The 27,023-nt window shown below is 39.6% G+C and overlaps 1 protein-coding gene and 1 long non-coding RNA gene across 5 annotated transcripts in view; one reads left to right on the top strand and one right to left on the bottom strand.

The window, feature by feature from the left end:
• LOC144382248 (transmembrane protein 180-like) overlaps positions 1-15,145 on the top strand; it is a 42,709-nt gene extending 27,564 nt beyond the window's left edge. Inside the window, 1 exon segment of the mRNA XM_078074697.1 lies at positions 15,013-15,145. Coding sequence (XP_077930823.1) covers positions 15,013-15,145 — 133 coding nt within the window.
• The window catches only part of LOC118539060 (uncharacterized), a 28,569-nt gene continuing 8,207 nt past the window's right edge, over positions 6,662-27,023 (bottom strand). For 2 of the 4 annotated variants that reach the window (XR_013448827.1, XR_004918926.2), the window contains exons 3-5: positions 18,568-18,675; positions 16,412-16,483; positions 6,662-7,241 (exon numbers count right to left, since the gene is read on the bottom strand). This is a non-coding gene — a long non-coding RNA (uncharacterized LOC118539060). Of the gene's footprint in view, positions 7,242-12,322; positions 12,419-16,411; positions 16,484-18,567; positions 18,676-27,023 lie in introns of those variants that run through there. The other 2 variants (XR_013448828.1, XR_013448829.1) reach the window with 2 other exon arrangements.

Below are 27,023 nucleotides of genomic sequence, written 5' to 3'. Positions count from 1 at the left end.
TTGTTCTTTGGGTGTTGAGTTTGATAAGTTCTTTATAGATTCTGGATACTAGCCCTTTATCTGATATGTCATTTGCAAATATCTTCTCCCATTCTGTCAGTTGTCTTTTGGTTTTATTGACTGTTTCCTTTGCTGTGCAAAAGCTTTTTATCTTGACGAAGTCCCAATAGTTCATTTTTGCCCTTGCTTCCCTTGCCTTTGGCGATGTGTCTAGCAAGAAGTTGCTGCGGTTGAGGTCGAAGAGGTTGCTGCCTGTGTTCTCCTCAAGGATGTTGATGGATTCCTATTTCACATTTAGGTCTTTCATCCATTTTGAGTCTATTTTTGTGTGTGGTGTAAGGAAATGGTCCAGTTTCATTCTTCTGCATGTGGCTGTCCAATTTTCTCAACACCATTTGTTGAAGAGAGACTGTCTTTTTTCCATTGGACATTTTTTCCTGCTTTGTTGAAGATTAGTTGACCAAAGAGTTCAGAGTCCATTTCTGGGCTCTCTATTCTGTTCCATTGATCTGTGTCTGTTTTTGTGCCAGTACCATACTGTCTTGATGGTTACAGCTTTGTAATAGAGTTTGAAGTCCAGAACTGTGATGCCACCAGCTTTGCTTTTCTTTTTCAACATTCCTCTGGCTATTCAGGGTCTTTTCTGGTTCCATACAAATTTTAGGATTATTTGTTCCATTTCTGTGAAAAAAGTTGATGGTATTTTGATAGGGATTGCATTAAATGTGTAGATTGCTCTAGGTAGCCTAGACATTTTAACAATATTTGTTCTTCCAATCCATGACCATGGAATGTTCTTTCATTTCTATGTGTCTTCCTCAATTTCTTTCATGAGTATTCTATAGTTTCCTGAGTACAGATTCTTTGCCTCTTAGATTTATTCCTAGGTATCTTATGATTTTGGGTGCAATTGTAAATGGGATTGACTCCTTAATTTCTCTTTCTTCTGTCTTCTTGTTGGTGTATAGAAATGTAACTGATTTCTGTGCATTGATTTTATATCCTGCCACTTTACTGAATTCCTGTATGAGTTCTAGCAGTTTTGGGGTGGAGTCTTTTGGGTTTTCCACATAAAGTATCATATTATCTGCAAAGAGTGAGAGTCTGACTTCTTCTTTGCTGATTCGGATGCCTTTTATTTCTTTTTGTTGTCTGATTGTTGAGGCTAGGACTTCCAGAACTATGCTGAATAGCAGTGGTGATAGTGGACATCCCTACCGTGTTCCAGACCTTAGGGGAGAAGCTCTCAGTTTTTCCCCATTGAGAATGATATTTGCTGTGGGTTTTTCATAGATGGCTTTTATGACATTGAGGTATGTACCCTCTATCCCTACACTGTGAAGAGTTTTGATCAAGAAAGGATGCTGTACTTTGTCAAATGCTTTTTCTGCATCTATCGAGAGTGTCATATGGTTCTTGTCCTTTCTTTTATTAATGTATTGTATCACATTGATTGATTTGCAGATGTTGAACCAACCTTGCAGCCTAGGAATAAATCCCACTTGGTTGTGGTGAATAATCCTTTTAATGTACTGTTGGATCCTATTAGCTAGTATTTTGGTGAGAATTTTTGCATCCATGTTCATCAGGGATACTGGTCTGTAATTCTCCTTTTTGATGGGGTCTTTGTCTGGTTTTGGGATCAGGTAATGCTGGCTTCATAAAATGAGTCTGGAAGTTCTCCTTCCATTTCTATTTTTTGGAACAGTTTCAGAAGAATAGTTATTAATTCTTCTTTAAATGTTTAGCAGAATTCCCCTGGGAAGCCATGTGGACCTGGGCTCTTGTTTTTTGGGAGATTTTTGATTACTGCTTCAATTTTCTTTCTGGTTATGGGTCTGTTCAGGTTTTCTATTTCTTCCTGGTTCAGTTTTGGTAGTTTATACATCTCTAGGAATGCATCCATTTCTTCCAGATTGTCTAATTTGTTGGCATATAGTTGCTCATAATATGTTCTTATAATGGTTCATATTTCTTTGGTGTTGGTTGTGATCTCTCCTCTTTCATTCATGATTTTATTTATTTGGGTCCTTTCTTTTTTCTTTTTGATAAGTCTGGGCAAGGGTTTATCCATCTTATTAATTCTTTCAAAGAACCAGCTCCTAGTTTCATTATTTTGTTCTACTGTTCTTTTGGTTTCCTTGATTTCTGCCTTAATCCTTATTATTTCTCCTCTCCTGCTGGGTTTAGGCTTTATTTGCTGTTTTTTCTCCAGCTCCTTTAGGTGTAGGGTTAGGTTGTGTATTTGAGACCTTTCTTGTTTCTTGAGAAAAGCTTGTATTGCTATATATTTTCCTCTTAGGACTGCCTTTGTTGCATCCCAAAGATTTTGAACAGTTGTGTTTTCATTTTCATTTTTTTCCATGAATTTTTTTAATTCTTCTTTAATTTCCTGGTTGACCCATTCATTCTTTAGTAGGATGCTTTTTAGCCTCCATGTATTTGAGTTCTTTCCAACTTTCCTCTTGTGGTTGAGTTTGAGTTTCGAAGCATTGTGGTCCGAAAATATGCAGGGAATGATCCCTATCTTTTCGTACTGGTTGAGACCTGATTTGTGACCCAGGATGTGATCTCTTCTGGAGAATGTTCCATGGGCACTAGAGAAGAATGTATATTCTGTTGCTTTGGAGTGGAGTGTTCTGAATATTTATCTGTGAAGCCCATCTGGTCTCGTGTGTTATTTAAAGCCCTTATTTCCTTGTTGATCTTTTGCTTAAATGCTCTGTCCATTTCAGTGAGGGGGGTGTTAAAGTCCCCTACTATTATTGTATTATTGTCAATGTGTTTCTTTGATTTTGTTATTAATTGGCTTATATAATTGGCTGTTCCCATGTTAAGGGCATAAATATTTACAATTGTTAGATCTTCCTGTTGGATAGAACCTTTAAGTATGATATAGTGTCCTTCCTCATCTCTTATGTTATTATCTTTTATGTCTCTTATGTCTTTGGTTTAAAATCTAATTTGTCTGATATAAGGATTGCCACCCCAGCTTTCTTTTGATGTCCATTAGTGTGGTAAATGGTCTTCCAACCCCTCACTTTAAATCTGAAGGTGTCTTTGATTTTAAAATGAGTCTCTTGCAGATAGCATATCGATGGGTCTTGTTTTTTTATCCAGTCTGATACCCTGTGTCTTTTGATTGGGGCATTTAGCCCATTTACATTCAGGGTAACTATTGAAAGATATTAATTTAGTGCCATTGTATTGCCTGTAAGGTGACTGTTACTGTATATTGTCTCTGTTCCTTTCTGGTCTATGTTACTTTTAGGCTCTCTCTTTGCTTAGAGGACTGCTTTCAATATTTCTTGTAGGGCTGGTTTGGTGACCTCAAATTCTTTTAGTTTCTCTTTGTCCTGGAAGCTTTTTATCTCTCCTTCTATTTTCAATGACAGCCTAGCTGGATATAGTATTCTTGGCTGCATATTTTTTTCATTTAGTACGCTTCAATTATTTCTTTTTTTTTTTTAAGATTTTATTTATTTATTTGAAAGAGAGAGAGAGAGGGAGAGAGAGCACAGAGGGAGAGGGAGGAGCAGACTCCCCACTGAGCAGGGAGCCCAATGTGGGGCTCGAACCCAGGAGCCTGAGATCATGACCTGAGCTGAAGGCAGACACTTAACCGACTAAGCCACCCAGGCGCCCCCCTTCAATTATTTCTTTCATAGATTGTGCCTTTGCTGTTGTATCTGAAAAATCATCACTATACCCAAGTCATCCAGATTTTCTCCTGTGTTATCTCCTAGGAGTTTTATAGTTTTGCATTTTACATTTAGGTCTGTGATCTATTGTGAGTTAAGTTTTGCATAGGTATAAGGTCTGTGTCTAGATGTTGCATGTAGATGTCCAGTTATTCCAGTACCATGTGTTGAAAAGACTACCTTTTTCTGCATTGTATTGCCTTTGTGCCTTTATCAAAGATTAGCTGATTATATTTATGTGGATCTATTTCTGGCCTCTCCATTGCATTCTATTGATTCTCTTTGCCAATACCATACTATCTTGATTTTGTAGCTTTATAAAAAAGATTTTATTTATTTATTTATTTGAGAGAGAGACAGAGAGAGCACAAGCAGGGGCTGGGCAGAGGGAGAGGGACAAGCAGACTCCCTACTGAGTGGGGAGCCTGATGCAAGACTCGATCCCAGGACCCTGAGTTCATGACCTAGCTGAAGTCAGATGTTGAACTGACTGAGCCACCCAGGCACTCCTATAGTAAGTCTTGATATCAGGTAATGTCAGCCCACTGGCTTGGTTCTTCTTCAGTATTGTGTTGGCTATTTTTTATCTTTTGCCTTTCCATATAAACTTTGGAATCAGTTTGTTGATATCCACAAAATAACCTGCTGGGATTTTGATTTGGATTGTGTTAAATATATAGATCAAGTTAGGAGGAGCTGACATCTTGACAATATTGAATCTTCCTATCCATGAACATGGAATATCTTTCCATTTATTTACTTCATTTTGTATTTCTTCCATCAGAGTTTTGTAGTTTTCCTCATATAGATCTTATACATATTTCGTTATATCTATACTTAAAGTCCTTAATTTTTAGGATGCGAATATAAATGGTGTTATGTTTTTAATTCCAAATTCCACTTGTTTATCACTGATACATAGGAAAGCAACTGACTTTTGAATATTAGCCTTGTATCTTGCAATCTTGCTATAATTGCTTATTAGTTCCAGGAGATTTTTGTTGTTGATTCTTCTGGATTTTCTACATAGCCAAGGATTTATTTTTTAAAGTTTTTCTTACACCCCTATCCCCAGTTTTTTAAAAAGATTTTATTTATTTGACAGAGAGAGACACAGCGAGAGAGAGAACACAAGCAGGGGAAGTGAGAGAGGGAGAAGCAGGCCTCCCGCGGAGCAGGGAGCCTGATGCGGGGCTCCACCCCAGGACCCTGGGACCATGACCTGAGCTGAAGGCAGACGCTTAATGACTGAGCCACCCAGGCGCCCCCCCACCCCCATTTTATTATGAACATTTCATTTTCAAATATACAAAAAAGTTGAAAAAGATGTATAGGGAAGACTTATATATTCACCAGCTCGATTCAACTATTTATATCTAATTACATTGGTTTTATCACATATTGATCACTCATAATATGTGTAATATGTGTAATATGTACTCACAACTGGGTAATTGCGTGTTAAGAAATGAGTTGAGTATACACAGGAAGTGAATGTGGACTGTTCTAGATGGCATTTCTTCTATAGGATTTGAAGGAACTCTTTTCAATCTCACCTTCTACATCTACTAAGTGAATGTTTTCCACCTGCACTGGGGAAGTTGCTTGAAATACAGGTAACATCGGGCGCCTGGGTGGCTCAGTTGGTTAAGCGACTGCCTTCGACTCAGGTCATGATCCTGGAGTCCCTGGATCGAGTCCCGCATCGGGCTCCCTGCTCGGCAGGGAGTCTGCTTCTCCCTCTGACCCTCCCTCCTCTCATGTGCTCTCTCTCATTCTCTCTCTCTCAAATAAATAAATAAAATCTTAAAAAAAAAAAAAGAAATACAGGTAACATCAAAAGTCTCAAGCAGTGTTGTGGAAGAAAACTATGGTGGCTGGGAAGGGGAGAGGAACCGAATCTGGGGTAGAAAGGACTCAAAGCTCATTCACTGATAAATATGAGAGAATGCAGGAAGAAGGGGTGCATTTAACCTGTGCCCCTCTAAATTTTCTTTGAGAATAGAGGCCCTAAAGTAATGTTTCTTAACCTCATTTCACATTAGAATCACTTAGAGCTTGAAAAAGTCCTGATATCCAGGCCACACCCTAGACCAGTTAAATCAGAATTCCTGGAGGTGAGATCCAGACATTGGTAATTTTTTCAAGCTTACTAGCTTATTCGATTGTGCAGCCAATGTAGAGAACCTAGAGATTTACTTCCTTGGACACAGAGGCTCTAGAGACTAATTCTTCTTGACTTGGGCAAAGATACATTGACAACCAGACACGTTGGCAAAGTAGTCTTCTGGTCCAGTAAGCATTATTAGAGGTATGAACTTATTTAGGGCACTCGAGTATCATTTATCTTTGAGTGATAACTTAACATTTGGTATCTGGTGGCCTTACACAGCTATTGGTAATCTGAAAGTCCTGACTGAAGTCCAGAGGCCAACTGCACACTTAATAGGATATGGTTAGGTGATCAGAGAGTGCTTTGAGATTCATGGTATATGAATTTAGCAAATGTCTATTTGGAATAAATTTCATGCTTGTAAGAGAGTTTTCTAATATCTGATTAATACTTTACTGTTACCACATGCAGATCCGTATGGTTCAGGGGTATTATTCTTGCCCCTGCCATTTTTGAAAAATGGTCTGTGATTTCTTGCTACAGTTAGAGAAATGTTGGTCCTAAGGGGTATATTATTTTACTAAGTTTAATAGATCTAATTTCTTCTTTTTTTTTGGTAAAATAGAGCGTCTTTTAAAAAAAATTTATTTATTTATTTGAGAGAGAGAGAGAGGTAGAGCACAGAGGGAGAGTGAGAGGGAGAAGCCGAAGCCCCAACATGGGGCTCAGTCCCAGGACCATGGGATCATGACCTGAGCCAAAGGCAGATGCTTAGCTGACTGAGCCACCCAGGCGCCCTGATCTATTTTCTTCTTATTGACCCAAGGATATACTACTCAGTAGCCTGTAAATGTAATGGTTAGTTTATTGTTAATGGAGATTCATAAATGGGGTACTTGGGCAAGAAAACCAATGTGTAATCTCTTCTAATTATAGAGGATAAGGTACTTTATGTCATAATATTGGAAATTGATTATCTTAATTATTTTATACATGTAACTTCTATTAAAAATGCAGCAAAGTCCACACTTTTCACAAAAAAAATATGATAATAAAATTCTAGTATATTATAGAAAAAAGGTTACTCCTCCTATTTGGCCAATTAAGCATGCTTGCATTCTTTTGTCAGCAAACATTTGTGGAGTACCTAGTAGGTGTTAGCAGTGAGCTGGGAGTTGAGATACAAAGAGTCGTGAGGCATGACGCTTTTTTGCCCTTCAGAACTCACATGGCATTGGTGGTGAGGCAGACCGGAAACAGAAAGTCCAGTACAATGAGCTAAGTCCAAGGTTGAGATAAGCAGAATGCAAGAGGAGCCCAAGCTGGGCACTCGGCTGCTTGTTACAGGATGCAATGCACTGCACTGACTCCATGTGGTAGCACTGTCTGATAGTCCTGGCCAAATTCTTGCTGCTTGATGAGACATTCTGGAATAGAAAGATGCATTTCCCCAGTAGTCAAAATCTGCCAATTTATTTGTTGAATTACAGTTGTCATCTGTGGATACTCTGCAGGAAACTCAAAATACATTACTTTAAAGATACTCTTCTAGATCAGTCTGCTATATATTCAAGTGTGTTTTTTCTAAAGATTGTTTATTTATTTGAGAGAGAGAAAGAGCAAGTGAGAGTGAGAGTGAGAGAGCATGAGTGGGAGAAGGGGCAGAGGGAGAAGCAGACTCCCCACTGAGCAGGGAGCTGGATGCGGGGCTCGATCCCAGGACCCTGAGATCATAACCTGAGCCAAAGGCAGATGCTTAACCAACTGCACCATCCAGGCGCCCCCCCCAAGTGTTTTTTTAAATGTTGTAAATGCAGCTTTCCCTTTACTTCTCTTTTGTCTGAAAGCCTCACAATACTTCAAAAGTTATACTTGCAACAAAAGTTTAGAAACATGACTTTTCTCTTAATGATGTAGTAAACAATACTGTCTTAAACTCCAGCAAAGAAGCAGATCAAAAATGAACTGCTTCAGGGGTACCTGGGTGGCTCAGTTGGTTAAGCAACTGCCTTCAGCTCAGGTCATGATCCTGGAGTCCCAGGATCGAGTCCCGCATCAGGCTCCCTGCTCAGCAGGGAGTCTGCTTCTCCCTCTGATCCTCCTCCCTCTCATGCTCTCTATCTGTCATTCTTTCTCTCTCAAATAAATAAATAAAATCTTTAAAAAAAAAAATGAACTGCTTCAGGGTGAATAATTGACAAATAACAAATAACCTCAAGACTTTGTCTTTTAAGCAATGAAAATATTCTTGGTATTTAATTATATGTTGCTAATCATTAAAATCAATTCTAAAGCTGTTTTTTGAAAATAAGTGCTTTCTATAGTGATTTACTATAGCAACAGCCTGGAAATTCTCAGGCAACAACTCTCTTCTGCTTGTTTAATGATTTCTGTTTCATATTAGGACTAAATCGGTGGTTTTATTCAGTACTAAAGATTAGGTTACCTAGACTAGAAATGAGCTAGTCTTACATATTATACTTGGTGCTGGTGGATTTTGTTCTTTCAAGCTATCAATTCAATATCATGCTGTTGATTCTGCTGTAGTTCTGAAATACTTATTGTAAATTCCTTGGTTAATATTTTTACATACTCTTGACCTATGAAGCCACTGATGTGTAGAGCTTTGAATAGGAAAAACAAACAAACAACCCCTTCTCTGAAGAGCTCATGCAGTTTACTATAGGGTCACTGGAAGAGCAAGAAATAGTCAGTAGTTAGGACACTCCTTGTATTCAGAGCCTCAAATTTTAAGATATGACTTCTTCTCCCTCCCCCATCACTGTCTATTTGGGAAGAGAGAATTAAAAACATAGGGGTGCCTGGGTGGCTCAGTCGGTTAAGCGCCCGCCTTAGCCTCAGGTCGTGATCCCAGGGTCCTGGGATCCAGCCCCACATCGGGCTCCCTGCTTGGCAGGGAGCCTGCTTCTCCTTGTCCCTCTGCCTGCCGCTCTGCCTACCTCTGCTCTCTCTCTCTCTCTGTCAAATAAATAAAATCTTTTAAAAAACATATACAAGGGGCGCCTGGGTGGCTCAGTTGTTAAGCGTCTGCCTTCAGCTCAGGTCATGATCCCAGGGTCCTGGGATTGAGCCCCGCATCAGGCTCCCTGCTTGGCGGGAAGCCTGCTTCTCCCTCTCCCATTCCCCCTTCTTGTGTTCCTGCTCTCACTGTCTCTCGCTCTCTGTCAAATAAATAAATAAAATCTTAAAAAAAAACATATACAAAATATTACAGCTGCAAAGAAGTGTGTACATATAAACAATATATCTGTTGGGGTTGCTAGAATAAATATTGAGATAATCAGTGTTTAACAATGTTCTATACTAAGTCCATTTGCCAAGTATCATGAACAGGAGCCCTTGTACCATCCCAAATTAAAAACATTTGGCCCAAAAGATTATGATTGAGGCTAACTCAGTTTACTAATGATGTGTCAGAAATGGGGTTGTGATGTAAGCTTATGTGGAGGAAACTCTATCCACAAGTTCATAGGACCACAATAATATATATCCTGTGTTTTACCGTGGAATTACCAGTGATGATGATTTCCTCCCCATTGTTTGCGTCTTTCTTCTGTATATAGAGTGATAATGTTCCATTGCAAAGGAACCACCTGAGGACAAGATTATGTCCAAAGGAGGAGATAATCAATCTCAGGGTTTGTTTTGTTTGTTTTTTGTTGTTTGTTTTTTGAGAAATATTGTACTGTTGTTTTTTTCCAGTTAGTCTTTAGAAGACTAAATGAAAACATTAACAATATCTCCAACCTCTAAAGAAAAACAGGTGTATAGACAGTTAGATTCTTACATTTCCTTTTCAGCAATGTGATCATATCAAGCTGCTAGTGATCTTGGTATTTGTTATAGGTCATTGCTTTTCATTGAAACCTTCTGAATTCATTTTCACGGAAAATGTATGACTATTCTTTTTTTTTTTTTAAGATTTTTTATTTATTTATTTGAGAGAAAGACTGAGCAAGAGAGACAGTACCGGAACAGGGGCAGAGGGAGAGGGAGAAGCAGACTCCCTGCTGAGCAAGGAGCCTGACGCGGGGCTCGATCCCAGGACCCCGGGATCATGACCTGAGCCGAAGACAGACGCTTAACCAACTGAGCCACTCAGGTGCCCCAGTATATGACTATTCTTTAAATTTTTTTTTTCTGGGGTGCCTGGGTGGCTCAGTCAGTTAAGCATCTGACTCTTGATTTTGGCTCAGGTCATGATCTCAAGGTGGTGAGATTGAGCCCCTTGACATGGAAAGAAGTATTTGAGCTGAGTTCTGAAGAATAAGTAGGCACTAACTAGAAGGCCTCTGCCTAGAATCATGTGCAAAACCTCCCACCATCACTACCTCCTCCTCTAAAAGCCATAGCTGGGAATGTATGTCCTTGGTGCGCTGGACTGGACTACATTGGTTAGGAATGGCCACCCCTTCCAATCAGTGCTCCAGTAGACCACCCTTCATCTTGAGCCCTACTCAGTCCAAGAAGTGATTGGTTATGACCTACCGACCCATTGTTCTTGTGCTGCTACTTTCTGGGCTCTGAGACAAACACAGAGGCTTGGGTCACAGGATGGGCCATCCAACACATACCAGATGTAGCCTCTGGAAGTAACAGATCCACCAAAGGTGCCATTGAAATGTGGTGTCACTTCTGCTCCACACAAACTATCTACGGAAAACCTCATTTCTGGGGGCATGTAATGTTTTGTCTTCCCTGTATTCCTTCTTTCCTTTAAGAAAAGTCCTCTCCCTTCTTCCCTCTCCAACTAACCACCCAACTCCCAACTCCCTTCTCTCTCTCTCCCTTTCCCTCTGCCCCGACCCCTGTGTACGCACACACTCTCTCAAATAAATAAATCTTTAAAAAATGTGTTTTTTCCTTCTCATAAATTCATATTATAAATACCACTTTCTCTTGTTGAGATTTTTAGTTCAGATCTAGATAAAAACCTTAGCTCCAAACTCACTAGCTGTGGAACTTTGGGCAACTCAACCTAGTTAAGCCTTAGTGTCTTCTTCAGGGTTATTGTGAAAATTTGTAGCAATGACAGAAAAGTGTCAAACAGGGCCAGGCACATAGTAAGCCTGTAATCCATGTGACACCATCATTATTCTTACGAGGGTCTCATCAGGCTCATCCTAGAAAGGAGAAGTTCCTTTCCTATTCTTGAGGTAGCAACAGATTATGTGAACTCAAAGTTTCCCATCCTTAATTCAAAAGCATCTGTACTGCCACAAAATAATATTATGGTTTAGCAAGTATAAGCTAAGACAAGAAAATGAAGAAAAAGACCCCAAACAGCAATATTTTAGAATGTTATAACCTGCACGTAGGTGTTTTTTCTTTTGAAAGCAGAACATTATGAGAGAAAATTGGGTGCAAAAATTTTTTCCATAAGCAAGAGATGCAATTGCTATTATTATTATAAGATAACATTAAAGATATTTGTTTATTGTTTCTGCCTCCACTACAATGTACGCTTTGTTGACAATAAGGATCGTTGTTGATTTATTTACTCTATATTGCAAGCACCTAAAACAGTAAGTGTGCAGTAAATATTTATTGATCAAGCAAAATTATAAGTGGAGCTTAGGAATTATTTTTCTACCAGAGATTCACTCAAAAATGTGAAGGTTGGAAAACATAAAAAGCCCAACTGGTCAATAGGTTCAACCATATCCAGGTAGAGGGAACATAATGTGAGAGAGGAAAAGAAATTCCCTACATCCTGGACATCTTTCCCAGATTAGAATTACATTTTAAGAGAAAGAAGGAATCTTAAGAAAGGAGCAGAAAGACCAGGGAGATTTTTTTGAAGAGCATCAAATGATTCAACAAAGTAGTGGGGAAATGACCTCTGCTTTGGAGCGCATGAAACAGTAAAATGGTTGCAGTTTTAGTAATAATAACAAGGTATGCCTGAAAGCACTAGGTCTTAAACCACAACAAGGTAGTTATCAAATCGCCCTACTCATTTAAATGTTCATCCCCCTGCATTTCCTCGAGCTTCTAGCCTAAAGCTTTCTCTCTGCAGTATTGGTCGCGTGCTCACAGAGGCTTTGCCTCTGCAGATTACCACAGGAGTTCCGCATGCCCCCTCTCACCATGGTAAAAAGAGAAAAAGACGGTTCTGTCTTGGAGATAGAATATCTCCCGGAGAGAACCCTTGGCGGGTGGAATCCAATTTCTTGATATTTCTGAAACTGGGATCTGTCATAACTAGAAAATGCCGAAGGATAACGGGCTCCTGCTGCTAACCAAACACTCAGATAAAAATGCACAGAAGTGCCTCAGCCAAGCACAAACCAGTCTTTTCATAAAACACTGGGCTTCTGAGCACATATTGTAGTAATTCCGTGTCCAGCAGCTCATGGTCCATGGCTCTGTGGTTCTTTTCCCCTTTAAAGGTCTTGATTAGGCCAATTCCTTTCTTCTTTGTGTTTGAGAAATATGGATTTAGGCTGCTTCAAACTGAAACTTGGGTTTCCATTACCTTGTTGGCATCTTGCACCCATTGTCAATCCAGTTCTCTCATCTGGTCTGTCTTGTGGTTCCAGTCAGTGAACAGTCAAAGGTCGTGAGACAGGCATGTGCGCACCTACAACATCACGTTCAAAAGTACAACCATGACCTTGTCTTCTCATTCTCAAAAATCTGTGCTCAGCTGTTTCAAACCTCCTGTGTCCTTGTTAGTAATGGCCAATTAGAAATCACTGAATCCTTTCCCTATAATGGTCAGAGGCTGCCAATTTATGGTAATTTGGACATAAGTGCCAATGGGAAATGTACATTATTCAAGCTACTTTGGCTGTGACAGAAACCCAGTGCAGGCTAGCTGAAATAAAAAAGGAACTTGCCAGCTCTTATAACTGAAAAGGCAGGCAGAGGTAGAGCTGGGTAGGTACTCAGATTACGATAGGAACCTGTTTTCTCTGTCCCTGACTTTCCCTCTGTATGGAGTGCAGCCTTTTACCACATGGCAGCAAGGTAACTCCAGGCTTACTTGGGCCCAACAGTCCAAGATCCTAAAGGAAACATGTGCATTTCTCTCAGTAGCACAGCAAAAGTCCCCCAGTGGACCCTGAAAAGCTTTCTGTGAGTCACATACCCATCCCTGACTCAGTAGTTGTAGCCTAGGCTGGAGTTCTGACTAGGTCTGGGCATGTGCCTGAACTTGAGGGTGGGGGTTGGGTGGTCAGTTGGGGAGGGAAGAAGGGACAGGATTTTTTTCTTAAAGGAAAGAAGGAATACAGGGAAGACAAAACATTACATGCCCCCAGAAATGAGGTTTTCCATAGATAGTTTGGGTGGAGCAGAAGTGACACCATATTTCAGTGGCACCCTTGGTGGCTCTGTTACCTCCAGAGGCTACATCTGGTATGTGTTGGATGGCCCATCCTGTGACCCAAGCCTCTGTGTTTGTCTCAGAGCCCAGAAAGTAGCAGCACAAGAACAATGGGTCGGTAGGTCATAACCAATCACTTCTTGGACTGAGTAGGACTCAGGATGAAGGGTGGTCTACTGGAGCATGATTGGAAGGGGTGGCCATTCCTAACCAATGTAGTCCAGTCCAGCGCACCAAGGACATACATTCCCAGCTATGGCTTTTAGAGGAGGAGGTAGTGATGGTGGGAGGTTTTGCACATGATTCTAGGCAGAGGCCTTCTAGTTAGTGCCTACTTATTTTCAGAACTTAGCTCAAATACTGCTTCCCCAGGGGAGCCTTTTCTGGACTCCACTTGCCAAGAGTAGGCCAGACCCTCTGGCTATGTGCTCCTATCTAATACCTTGTGGTTTTCCATCACAGCACTCAATGCACTTAATGCAGTGACCTTTTATTTTTTTATGATTTTATTTATTTATTTGAGAGAGAGAGAGAGAGGAGAGAGGGGAGAGCATAGAGGAAGAGTGAGAGAGAGAAGCAGACTCCCTGATGAGCAGAGAGCCCAATGTGGGGCTCAATCCCAGGACCCTGAGATCATGACCTGAGCTGAAGGGAGATACTTAACAGGCACCCCTAATGCAGTGATTTTATGTTGCCATATGTAAATCACTCTTATCTGTGATTGCTTGATAAATATCTAGCTCCTGCACTAGGAGGTGAGCTTCTTGAGGGTGGGAACTATTGAATACACAGTACTTAGCCCAGTGTCAGCACATTAATAATCACACAGTACCTTTAAAAAAAAAAAAAAAAAAAAAGATGAATGAATGATACCTAATTTCTGGTAACAGTGACTGATTTTAGTATGAAAATGTAACAAACTGCCTCTTCTTCTTCCTAAACTATCACATAGTTTGAACTTTTCACTTATTTCCTCACTTGCCTAAATGAATGAGGTGATATTTTAGGTAGCCTAGGTGACCAAAAAACAGCAGCAGACTGGATAGTCAGCCCCCAAATAATCAGGAGCCCTCTTTTACTATATACGATTTAAATGAAAAAAATATATCAGGAACATAATCAAAAATCATATAAATCTGGAGCTTAGTGAAGTTCTTGGCAGAAAACCAGGACATGCTACTTCTGAATATCACTGTTAACTATAGTTTCCTCTTGTAACCTCTAATTGTGTTGAATAATAATAATAAGTTTAGTAATAAAAATGAATGCCAAATTCCCACCATTTTGTTTCAAACATGTCAGAAAGGGGCGCATGGGTTGTTAAGTGTCCGACTCTTGGTTTTGGCTCAGGTCATGATCTCATGGGTTGTGAGATCTTGCCCTGCATGGGGCTCTGCACTCAGCAGGGAATCCACTTGAGTATTCTCTCCCTCTTCCCCTCCCCCTACTCATGCATGCTCGCGCATGTATTCTCTCTCTCTCTAAAATAAATAAATCTTTAAAACACGTTGGATGGTAATTTCAAGCCTGGAGTATTATGAGCATGTAGATGTATATACCTATGCATTGCGCCTCACCTCCGCCCTCCCTCTTCCCATGTACCATGTGTGTGTGGTCCTTCAGGCTTTATGATCACAGGTTTATATGTCAGCCTCCTCTGGTATGGGCAACCGGAAGGTAGGGATTATTCAGTTATTCAAAAAAATCCAGATTATTTAATAATATTTCTGTTACTTCTTTAAAAAGCAAAACTGTTCTGAAACTTTTTATTATGTAGCTTTGAATTAATAAGAAAAGAAACCACTAGAGAAACTAATTATGTTTTAAATCTTTTTTTCTTTCCCTAGTACAATTTTAGATCTTCATGATGCTATGTTTAATTTGATTTGCCTGGTCCCCCTGGGCATTGCAGTAATTCCGATTCTGGTTTGGAGCCCATTCTCACTCAGGAACAAGACAGACTACACAGGGGCTCTTTAAGACCAATGCTGGCTATCATGAGATTCAAACAAAACTTCAGTTGTTTATCTGTTCTGATAGAGTTTACATTATACCAGAAGGCAAACTGTTCTTTATAACCTCTAATTTGTTTAGAAAACAAAACAGAGAACACAAAAAAATCCAACATGTTTTAGGGCTTTTTGATTATAATAATAAACTTAATAAGAAAGTTAAATATGAGTTAAGGCCTCTCTGTTGGCTGTTTCCAAGTGGTCTTTTGGCCTGGTCACAACCTGTTATTCCTCACCCTTGAATCACTCCGTGAGTTGGTTTGGTTTCCCAGAGTCCACCTGACTATGCATGCCACTTCCTTTTATTTTAAGCCCTATACTGCTTCTTCAGCTGGTCCTATTAGTGAAGACATCACTTTTTTTCTTCCATTAAGTAATACCATATCACCATCATCTGTAGATTCCCCTGTGACTGATAGTGGTCAAATCTGGGGGATTCAGGGACCAGAGAACCCATATAACCCAGATTTATACTGCTCAGGGTCTTAGGCACAAAGCTTTTAGTTATGAAGAAACAGGAATTCAACTTCAGCTATCTTAAATAAAGAGGTTTCTTGTAAGGATCCAGTAGGCAAATTCATAGGCATAGGGGACAGGACATAAAATAGAATTGAATCATAGAAAGACTAGAGTGAGAAAGGCAAGGGCTGAGGTAGCTTTCTCTGTCTCTGACATCTTTATTTCACTATTCCCTCACTCTCTCTCAATCTCTCTCTCTCTCACACACACACTCACAGACACACACACTCACACACACTCACTCACACACACACACACACACATTCAAACATACACTTAACTGAGCACCAGAGCTTTCAGGTTAGTTGCTTGCTCTCATTTAACTGACTCAGACTCTGTGTGCCTGTTGGATTCTCTCTTTTTTAAAAAGTTTTATTTATTTATTTATTGTTAAGTAATCGTTACACCCATAGTGGGGCTCGAACTCACAACCCCAAGATCAAGAGTTGCATGTTCTTTTTTTTTTTTTTTTTTTTAAAGATTTTATTTATTTATTTGAGACAGAGAGAATGAGAGAGAGAGAGCACGTGAGAGGGGGGAGGGTCAGAGGGAGAAGCAGGCTCCCTGCCGAGCAGGGAGCCCGATGCGGGACTCGATCCAGGGACTCCAGGATCATGACCTGAGCCGAAGGCAGTCGCTTAACCAACTGAGCCACCCAGGCGCCCCAAAAGTTGCATGTTCTTCCCAGCCAGGAACCCCTGTTAGATTCTCTTACCCAAGAACAGTCATTGCTTAGCATGACATGTTGTTTATATTGGTGTGCTGAAGATGCTTGACAACTGGCTCTCTGAAAAAAAAGATGTACACATATATAACTTTATTATACATTTCACTGATAAAAAGGATGTGTAGCATATGAACTTGTAAATATAATACAATATACCTACTCCTTATTGTAAATTTCATACACCTATAATTTCAGTGTGACTTGTTATTTCTTTTTTTTGTTGTTATTTCTTAAAATTCCACTGTTAGTCTTTTTTTTTTTTCAAAGATTTTATTTATTCATTTGAGACACAGAGATACAGAGAGAGAGAGCATGAGCAGGGGGAGAGGCAGAGGGAGAGGGAGAAGTAGACTCCCCGCTGAGCCAGGAGCCCGATGGGGGGCTCGATCCCAGGACCCTGGGATCATGACCTGAGCTGAAGGCAGACGCTTAACCATCTGAGCCACCCAGGTGCCCCTCCACTGTTAGTCTTTATAATTCACAACAATAGTCATGAAATCAAGACTATGAATAAGCTTGATTACTATTCAGTTCAACAAAGAACTCACGTATGTCATAGACCAAGGAGTGTAGTTACAACCTAAATGTTGTTTTATATTTTTGCTTACGTTAACTAGTAAGACAAAACTGAAATAATAAAGACATACTTCTGAACTTTACTCGATCATTAATGATGTGAGCAACTTCTCTGATTGACTGATGATAGGTTTTGAATACTAGAAAGAATATGTCCTCAATTTCCCGTGCTTTTCACAGTGTAACAGCTATACACATGACAGTTTTGAGTTTTAGCTGCATTATTTTTTTTAAGACTTTTATTTTATTTTGACAGAGAGAGATACAACAAGAGAGGGAACACAGGCAGGGGGAGTGGGAGAGAGAGAGGCAGGCTCTCCACAGAGCAGGGAGCCCTATACAGGACTTGATCCCAGGACCCTGGGATCATGAACTGAGCTGAAGGCAGACGCTTAACGACTGAGCCACCCAGGCACCCCTTGTCTGCATTATTAACATTTTCTTTACTACTTTCTTAAGTCTAGACCAGAGGCTGGCAAACTATAGACTGTGGGCCAAATCCAACCTATGGTCTCTTTCTGTACAGTCTGAGATATAAGAAAAATTTTTGCATTTTTAGAGGCTTGTTAAACAAATAATTATTGTGTGACAGGAACTGTATGTGACTCACAAGCTGAAAATATCTGGCTCTTCTTTTTTTTTAAGATTTTATTTATTTATTTGAGAGAGTGAGAGAGAGAGCATGAGCAGCAGGAGGGGCAGAGGGAGAGGGAGAAGCAGACTCCCCACCCAGCAGGGAGCCCAACACAGGACTCCATCCCTGGACCCCGAGATCATGACCTGAGCTGACGTTTAACCAATTGAGCCACCCAGGCGCCCCTATCTGGCTCTTTACAGAAAAAGTCTGCCAACCCCTGGTCTAGATAATCAACAAAACAAAACAATAATATATACTGATTTCCATGGTATAAGTAAATCCATTATGGCTACTTTCGGCTATAAATGTGATATTACTGAATACAGATTTAGGGGAAGTGATGCTCAGTAACATACGATTATAAGATAAAAACAAAAACAAAATCAGAGAGGGAGACAAACCATGAGAGACTCTGGACTCCGGGAAACAAACTGAGGGTTACAGAGGGGAGGGGGGTGAGGGGATGGGGTAGCCAGGTGATGGGTATTAAGGAGGGCACGTGTTGTGCTGAGCACTGGGTGTTATATGCAACTAATGAATCATTGAACACAAGATCAAAAACTAATGATGTACTATATGTTGGCTAACTGAACATAATTAAAAAATAAATAAAAAAGTATAAAAACCAGCTTAAAAAATAATAATAATACCAGATGTACATGCTGAATCACCATACAGATATAGCAGGCATTGATTACATTAAAAGCATAAGTAATAGTAAAATATAGTAATGAGAAAGTAATGTTTTGAGTACTTACCACTTTCGTTTTTAATATCATTTCCTTAATCATAAACTTACATTATTTATTTTTTAATAATTGCTATGTTTAAAAACCAGCTTGAGGAATTCCTGAAAAGTTGACAAGTCTCTCACCAGCCAGGATGAGCAGGCTCCAGCATAGCACTGGGTGCACATCATAAGAGTACTCACTGGGTTGCTACTACTTGGTCTGTGGGTAGATGTTCAGGAAGTAGTGGAAGCAATGTAGGTAGAGTAAACCTGATTCATATGCTGAGTTTTCTGATCCAAGCCAGCATACTGCAGTAAGAGAATTCAAAATGGTATATTTCCTGAATTTGTTTTCATTTTGTTTTCCCTAAAATCAGTAAAGTTCTTTTAGGGCCTGGAGATAGGGAAAACTAGGGATGGGGATGGTGACTGTATTATTTTCCAATCCTGAAATGGGGATCTAAAGGTGGTGAAGAAGTTTGGACTTGTGCAAACTTTAATATGCCCCATGAGGAAAGAATCAGTGAACTTAAAGATATGTCAATAGAAATTACTCAAGCTCAAACACAAAGAGAGTGAGGGAAAAAAAAGAATAGAGCACCCAAGAGACTTAGGACAATATGAAAGAGTCAAACATACTTTTTAATGGAATTCCTCCCACCCCAAAAGAAAATGGAACAGGTTAGAAGAAATATTTGAAGAGACAATAGCCAAGAATTTTTCAAAAAATAATGAAAGACATCAAACCCAGAAGCTCAAGCTCTAAGTAGCTCAGAGAACCAGGAAAAAACCAGGATAAATATTAAAAACCCTACAACCATACGAAACAAAAAACACCTAGACCCATCATATGCAAACTGATGAAAACCAAAGATAAAAATAAACCACTGATGGTAGCCAGAGAAATAAGATACATTACATGGAGAGGAACAAAAATTGGATTAGCAGCACACTTTTCATCAGAAACAATGCAAAACAGAAGACAATGTAATGACATCTTCAAAATGTTGAAAGAAAAAAAACTCGTCAACTTAAAATTTTATAAACAATGCAAATATCTTTTAAAAATTAGGGTGAAATCAAGACTTTCAGACAAACAAAAGGCTGAAAGAATTACCAGCAGATTTGTATTACATAAAGTGTTCAAGGAAGTTACCAGATGGAAACTTGGGTCTACACCAAGGAATAAAGATCTTTAGAAATGGTTAAAATGAAGGTAAATATAAAAAACTTCTTTTTTCTTATTTTTAATCACTTTAACAGGTGACTGAGGATCACTTGTATCTTGCTGGTGAAAATGTAAAGTGGTACCACCACTCTGGAATACATTTTGGCAGTTTCTTATAAAACTAAACATGCAATTACCATGAAACATAGCAATTGCACTTTGGGGCATTTATCCCAGAGAAACGAAAACTTGTATTTACACAATAACCTATAAATGAATATTCATAACAACTTGATTCATAACAGCCAAAAACTAGAACAGCTTAACGGTTAAAGAACTAGAACAAATTAATGGTTAAACAAACTATGATACATATAAACCATGGAATACTACTCAACAATAAAAATTAACAAACTATTGATATACACATCAACTTGGGTGATTCTCCAGGGAATTATACCGAATGAAAAATCCAATCACAGAAGGTTATATACCATATGATTCCTATTATATAACATTTGTTGAAATGAAAAAAATCTTAGAAATGGAGGACAGATTAGTGGTGGCCAGAGGTTTAAGATGGGAGTGGGAAGGCTTAGAGATGAGTGGGGTTATAAAGGGCGACACAAGCAATCCTTGCGGTGATGGAATTGTTCTGTATCTTGACTGTGGTGGTGGATACATGAACCTACATGTGATAAAATTGCATGGAACTAACACCCACACATGTAAGTAAAACTCTGGAAATCGGTGTCAAAATCCTGGTTGTGATAATATGCTATAGTTTATAAGACGTTACCATTAGGGTAAAATGTGTAAAGATTACATGGGATAACTCTGTACTCTTTCTTACTATAGCATGTGAATCCACAATTATCTCCACAAAATTTTCAATACAAGATAATTGACTATATAAAATAAAAATAGCAGCAGTGTAGGGGCCCCTGGGTGGCTCTGTTGGTTGAGAGACTGACTCTTGGTTTTGGCTCAGGTCATGATATTGGGGTCTTGAAATCAAGCCCCGCATCTGCTCCGCTCAGCACAGAATCTGCTTGAGATTCTCTCTCTCCCTCTCCCTTGGCTCCTCTCCCTGCTCGCGCGCACACGCTCTCTCTCTAAAATAAATAAATAGGGGCGCCTGGGTGGCTCAGTCGTTAAGTGTCTGCCTTCGGCTCAGGTCATGATCCCGGGGTCCTGGGATCGAGCCCCACATCGGGCTCCCTGCTCCGCGGGAAGCCTGCTTCTCCCTCTCCCACTCCTCCTGCTTCTGTTCCCTCTCTCACTCTCTCTCTGTCAAATAAATAAATAAAATCTTTAAAAATAATAATAAAATAAATAAATAAATCTTTAAAAAAATAGCAGCAGTGTATTTTGGAATTACAGTACATGCAAAAATAAAATATAGGATAACAATACCCTAAAGATGAGAGGGAAGAATTTGTCATATATTGTTATAAGGTTTTTATACTATATAGAAAGTATATTGTTATTTTAAAGTAGGATGTGATTAATTGAAGATGTATATTGTAAACTTTAGAGCAACCATTAAATATATATATTTTTTAAATTAGGCATGAATAATAAGCCTATAGTGAAGATAACATAATAAAAATTACTCAACCTAAAAGCAGGCAGAAAAAGAGGAAAGAGGGCCAAGAATGGAACAGAGAGAAAACAACTAGCTAGGTGTTAGATTTAATCAATATTACATTAATACAGATAGTCTAAACACACCAATTAAAAGACAGAAATTGTTAATTGGACTAAAAACAAGATCTACCTACACGATATGTACAAAAAAAAAATCCACTTTTATTTTTTCTAGAGAGAGAGCGAGTGACTGAGAGCAAACTGGGGGAGGAGGGGCAGAGAGAGAGAGAAAATCTTAAGCAGTCTCCATGCCCAGCATAGAGCCCAATGTGGGCTCCACATTGGGGGTAGAGTTCACTTTTAAAAAATTATAAAATTGTGGATTTGCCTATTTCTCCATTCACTTCTATTAGTTTTTTGCTTCATGCATTTTGAAGTTCTGTTGTTAGGTACATACACATTTAGGATTATTATATTTTATTGGTAAATTGACCCATTTATCATTATGTGAGCTCTCTCTTTATCCCTGGTAATATTCCTTCTTCTGAAGTTGACTTAAATATTAACATGGCCACTCCAACTTTCCTTAGATTACTGTTTACATGTTACATTTTTCGATCCTTTGTCTTTTAACATGTCTATATCTTCATATTTAAAGTGGATTTTTGTGGGGCACCTGGGTGGCTCAGTTGGTTAAGTGTCCAATTCTTAATTTCGGCTCAGGTCATGATCCCAGGGTCCTGGGATCGAGCCCCGCATCAGGCTCCCTGCTCAGTGGGGAGCCTGCTTCTCTCTCTCCCTCTGCCCCCACCCCCAATCCAAGCTCGTGCGCTCACTCTTCCTCTCTCTCAAATAAATAAATAAAATCTTTTTTTAAAAAAAGAAACTAGACAAAGGAGAGCAAATTAAACCCAAGCAGAAGGAGAAAATAATAAAGATCAGAAACAGATAAAATTGAAAACAGATGCCTGTTTGAATAGCTATCACCAAGAAAATTAGAGATAAGAAATGCTGGCAAAGATGTGGAGAAAAGAGAACCCTGCGCACTGTTGGTGGCAATGTAAATTTGGTGCAGCCACTGTGGAAAACAGTATGGAGGCTTCTCAAAAATTTGAAAATTGAACTACCATGTGATTTAGCAATTCTACTTCTGCAAATATATCTGAAGGAAAAGAAAACCCCCTGTTGAGATATCTGTACTCCCATATTTATTGCAGCATTATTTACATAACCAACACATGGAAACAACCTAAGTGTCCAAAGATAGATGAATGGATAAAGAAGTTGTAGTGTGTGTGTGTGTGTGTGTGTGTGTATATATATATATATATATGCAATGGAATTTAGCCATAAAAAGAAGGAAATCTTACCATTTGTGACAATACAGATGGACCTTGAGGGCATTATGCTAAGTGAACTAAGCAAGACAGGGAAAGAGAAATACTATATGATCTTACTTATAAGTAGACTCGAACAAACAAACAAAAAACCAACAACCAAAAAAACCCCAAACCAAAACAAAACTCACAGAAAAAGGTCAGATTTGTGGTTACCAGAGGCAGGGGAAGGAGAGGAGGAAGGTGATCAAAAGGCACAACTTTCCAGTTATAAGTAAGTCCTGAGGATGTAATGTACAACATGATGATTATAGTTAACACCGCTGGATGGTATATTTGAAAGTTAAGAGAGTAAATCCTAAGAGTTCTCATACAAGGAAAAAAAAACCATTTTATTTTTTTCTTTTTGTATCTATATGAGGTGATGGCTGTTAATGAAACTTATTGTGGTCATCATTAGACAATAGATGTAAGCCAAGCCATTATGCTGTATACCTTAAACTTACACAGTGCTGGGGCGCCTGGGTGGTTCAGTCGTTAAGCGTCTGCCTTCGGCTCAGGTCATGATCCCGGGGTCCTGGGATCGAGCCCCACATCAGGCTCCCTGCTCCGCGGGAAGCCTGCTTCTCCCTCTCCCACTCCCCCTGCTTGTGTTCCCTCTCTCGCTGTGTCTCTCTCTGTCAAATAAATAAATAAAATCTTAAAAAAAAAAAAAAAAAAACAACCTTACTCAGTGCTGTATGTCAATTATATCTCCGTAAAACTGAAGGAAAGAGATATCTGCACTCCCATGTTTGTTGCAGCATTATTCACAATATTCAAGTATGGAAACAACCTAAGTGTTTGTTGATGGGTGAACGGATAAAGATGTGATATAAATACAGATATAGATATTATTTAGCCACAAAAAAGAAAGAAATCTTGTCATTTGCAACAACATGGTTGAACCTGTAGGACATTATGCTAAGTGAAGTAAGCCAGAACAGAAAGACAAATACTGTATGAGGGGAAGTTTGAAAAGTTGAACTCATAGAACCAGAGAACAGTGGTTGCCATGGCATGGGGGGTGGGGAAAATAGGGAGAAGTTGGTCCAAAGGCCCAATCTTGCAGTTATAATAAATAAGTTCTGGGGCCCTAGGGTAAAGAATGGTGACTGTAGGAGCGTCTGGGTAGCTCAGTCAGTTAAGCATCTGCCTTCAGCTCAGGTTGTGATCCCGGGGTCCTGGGATAGAGTGCATTGGGCTCCCTGCTCAGTGGGGAGTCTGCTTCTCCCTCTCCCTCCCCCCAGGTTGTGCTCTCTCTCTCTCTCACTCCCTCTCTCAAATAAATGAAATCTTAAAAAAAAAAAAAAAAAAGAATGGTGACTGTAGTTAATAATACTATATTACAGGGGCGCCTGGGTGGCTCAGTCTGTTAAACATCTGACTTGGGCTCTGGTTGTGATCTGGGGGTTCTGGGATCAAGCCCCGCAACCAGCCCCATGACTGACACTGTGCTCAGCAGGGAGTCTGCTTCTCCCTCTCCCTCTGCCCCTCCCCCACTCTTTAAAAAATACTATATTATATACTTGAAATTTGCTAAGAGAATAGCTCTTAAGTGTTCTCACTGCGTGTATGTGCGCACTTGCACACACATACACAGACACACACAAACCTAACTATGTGAGATAACAGATGTGTTAACTTGATTATGATAATTATTTCATAATCTATATGTATGTTAAATCATCCCATTGTACACCTTTAAAAAAATCATGTTGTACAATCTACATATATAAAATTTTTTTAAAAAGATTTTATTTATTTATCCATTTGAGAGAGAGAGCATGAGTGGAGGAAGGAGCAGAGAGACAGGGACAAACAGACTCTACACTGAGCATGAAGCCCAACGCGGGGCCTGATTCCATGACCCTGAGATCACAACCCCAGCCGAAATCAAGAGTCAGATGCTCAACCAACTGAGCCACCCAGGCACCCCCATATAAACAATTTTTATTTGTCAATCATACCTCAGTAAGTCTGGAAAAAAACTGAAAACTCCTGATCTTTGAAAGATATTGTTAAGAAAATGAAAAGGTAAGCCACAGACTGGGAGAAAATATTTGTAAAATCCCTATTTTGATAAAAGACTTGCATATAGAGTATTTAAAAAAATTTTTAAAACCAGGGGTGCCTGGGCGGCTTAGTGGGTTGAGCACTGGACTCTTGGTTTTGGCTCAGGTCATGATGTCAGGGTCGTAAGATCAAGCCCCAAGTGGGGATGCTGACTACGGAGTCCACCCGAGCTTCTCTCTCCTCCCTCTGCCCTGCCCCCCTGTGTGCACACACACACTGTCTCTCAAATAAATAAAGCTTAAAAAAAAAAAAAAACAGGGGCGCCTGGGTGGCTCAGTCGTTAAGCGTCTGCCTTCGGCTCAGGCCATGATCCCAGGGTCCTGGGATCGAGCCCCACATCGGGCTCCCTGCTCAGCGGGAAGCCTGCTTCTCCCTCTCCCGCTCCCCCTGCTTGTGTTCCCTCTCTCGCTGTGTCTCTCTCTGTCAAATAAATAAATAAAATCTTAAAAAAACCCACAAAAACCTCTCACAACCAATTAAAAGATAAGAAAGAACCAAATAAAAAATGAGCAAATATTTGAACAGACATTCTACCAAAGAAGATATACAGATGGAAAATAAGTACATGAAAAGATCTTTAACATTATTGGTTATTGGGAAAAGGCAAATTAAGACCACAGTGAAATACCACTACCCAACTACTGGAACGGCTAAAATAGAAACTGACAATACCACGTGGTAACAAGGCTGTGGAGCATCCAGAACTCATACAGTCCTGGGAGAATTAAAATGGCACAGCTGCTTTGGAAAACAATTTGATAGCTTATTAGAAAGTTAAATAGACAAAGAATCTGACATAGAATCCAGAAATCCCATTGCTAGCTATTTGCTCAAGAGAACAAAAAACTATGTTCACACAAAACATGTACACAATTGTTTATGGCAGCTTTACTCACTATCACACACATAAAAAAAAACCTGGAAATAACTCAAATGTCCAACTGGTTAATAGGTAAATAAATTATGGTACATCTACATCATGGAATGATACATGTCAGTAAGAAGACAGATTTACTGATACATCAGTGTGAATGAATGCCAAGCACATAATGCTGAGTAAAAGAAGCCAGACTCAAAATATTATCTACTGTATGATTCCATTTAATATTCTGGAAAGGGTAAAACCATCGGGGCAGCAAACACATTAGCGATTGCCAGGATCTAAGGTGGGGAGAGAGGTTGACAACAACGGATGCTGGGAATTTTTTTTAGGGAATGGAAATACTCTGTATTTTGATTGACAAATGCATAATTGTATGCATTTGTCAAAACTCAGAAATTGTACACTACAGAGGGTGAATTACCTGACTTAAAAAAATATTTAAAGACCACAGAAATTGTTTTCATTTTCTTTTTGGGAGATTGTCCTGAAGTGATTACACAAATGCCATTTGACTTGCTATTTAGATATGTCATTTTTGGGGCACCTGGGTGGCTCAGTCGCTTAAGCGTCCAACTCTTGATTTCAGCTCAGGTCATGATTTCAGGGTCATGGGAGTGAGCCCCGTGTCTGGCTCCTAGCTGGGTGTGCAGTCTGCTTGGGATTCTCTCCCTCTCCGTCTCCTTCCCCCTCAGTCCCTACCCCTTCTGCCCTTCCCCTCTTCCCGCCCCCCACAATGCTCTCTCTCTCAAATAAATAAATACATCTTTTTAAAAAAGGAGATGCCATTTTCTTCTTTTAGGTTATCTCAACATTTTAAAAATCATTACCTCATTAAAAACTTCACGACTACCGAATACTTTTTTTAGTAATTTTTTTTATTAAAGTACATATTGCTTCTGCTAAGAACCTCTTCCCTGCCTTCTCCCTGTGAGCCACGTTACAGACCCCCTATTTGCAGCCAGATTCTGAATCAGTACACCTGGGATGACCCAGGAACTTGCACTGTAACTAGCACCACCGGGGATTCTGATGCTCGTGGGCTGAGGACAGCTAATAAACACTAGGAGGCAGTAGAGTATTGTGTGAAGAATGTGGGTTCTAAAATCAGACCGCCTACTTAAAAATCCTGCCTCAACCACCCACTGGCTGTGCAATGGAAGCTTTATGTGCCTTGGATTCTTCCTGTTTGGAAAAAAAACAAAAAGGTAGTAACAATAGTATCAACCTCATTAGACTGTAATGAGGATTAAAAGAGATGCCACATGTAAGACACTTAGCACGACATCTGGCATCTAGTGTCCTCTGTCATTGTTTCTAGTGATCTGTTCATGAAGAGCAAGGCTGTGGCCCAGATCTAGAATTTCATGTGGTAGAAATACACCCATTTTCATTTCTAGAGTGCTTTTCCTCCCAAATGCCTCCCAGAGAACTGGGCAAGCCTCACACTATGGGGGAGGGTGATGGATATGGGGACTAAGAAATGCAAGGATTTTGACTTCAGGTCATAAGCTGCTGACAATTTGTCAAGCATACAACTATCAAAAGAATAGATGTCTCCGCTTAT

The sequence above is a fragment of the Halichoerus grypus genome, chromosome 6 (genome assembly GCF_964656455.1).
Source record: "Halichoerus grypus chromosome 6, mHalGry1.hap1.1, whole genome shotgun sequence".
NCBI classification, from domain to species: Eukaryota; Metazoa; Chordata; class Mammalia; order Carnivora; family Phocidae; genus Halichoerus; species Halichoerus grypus.
The sequence above is the reverse complement of the archived record's forward strand: the minus strand, read 5'-3'. Positions and strand labels throughout refer to the sequence as shown.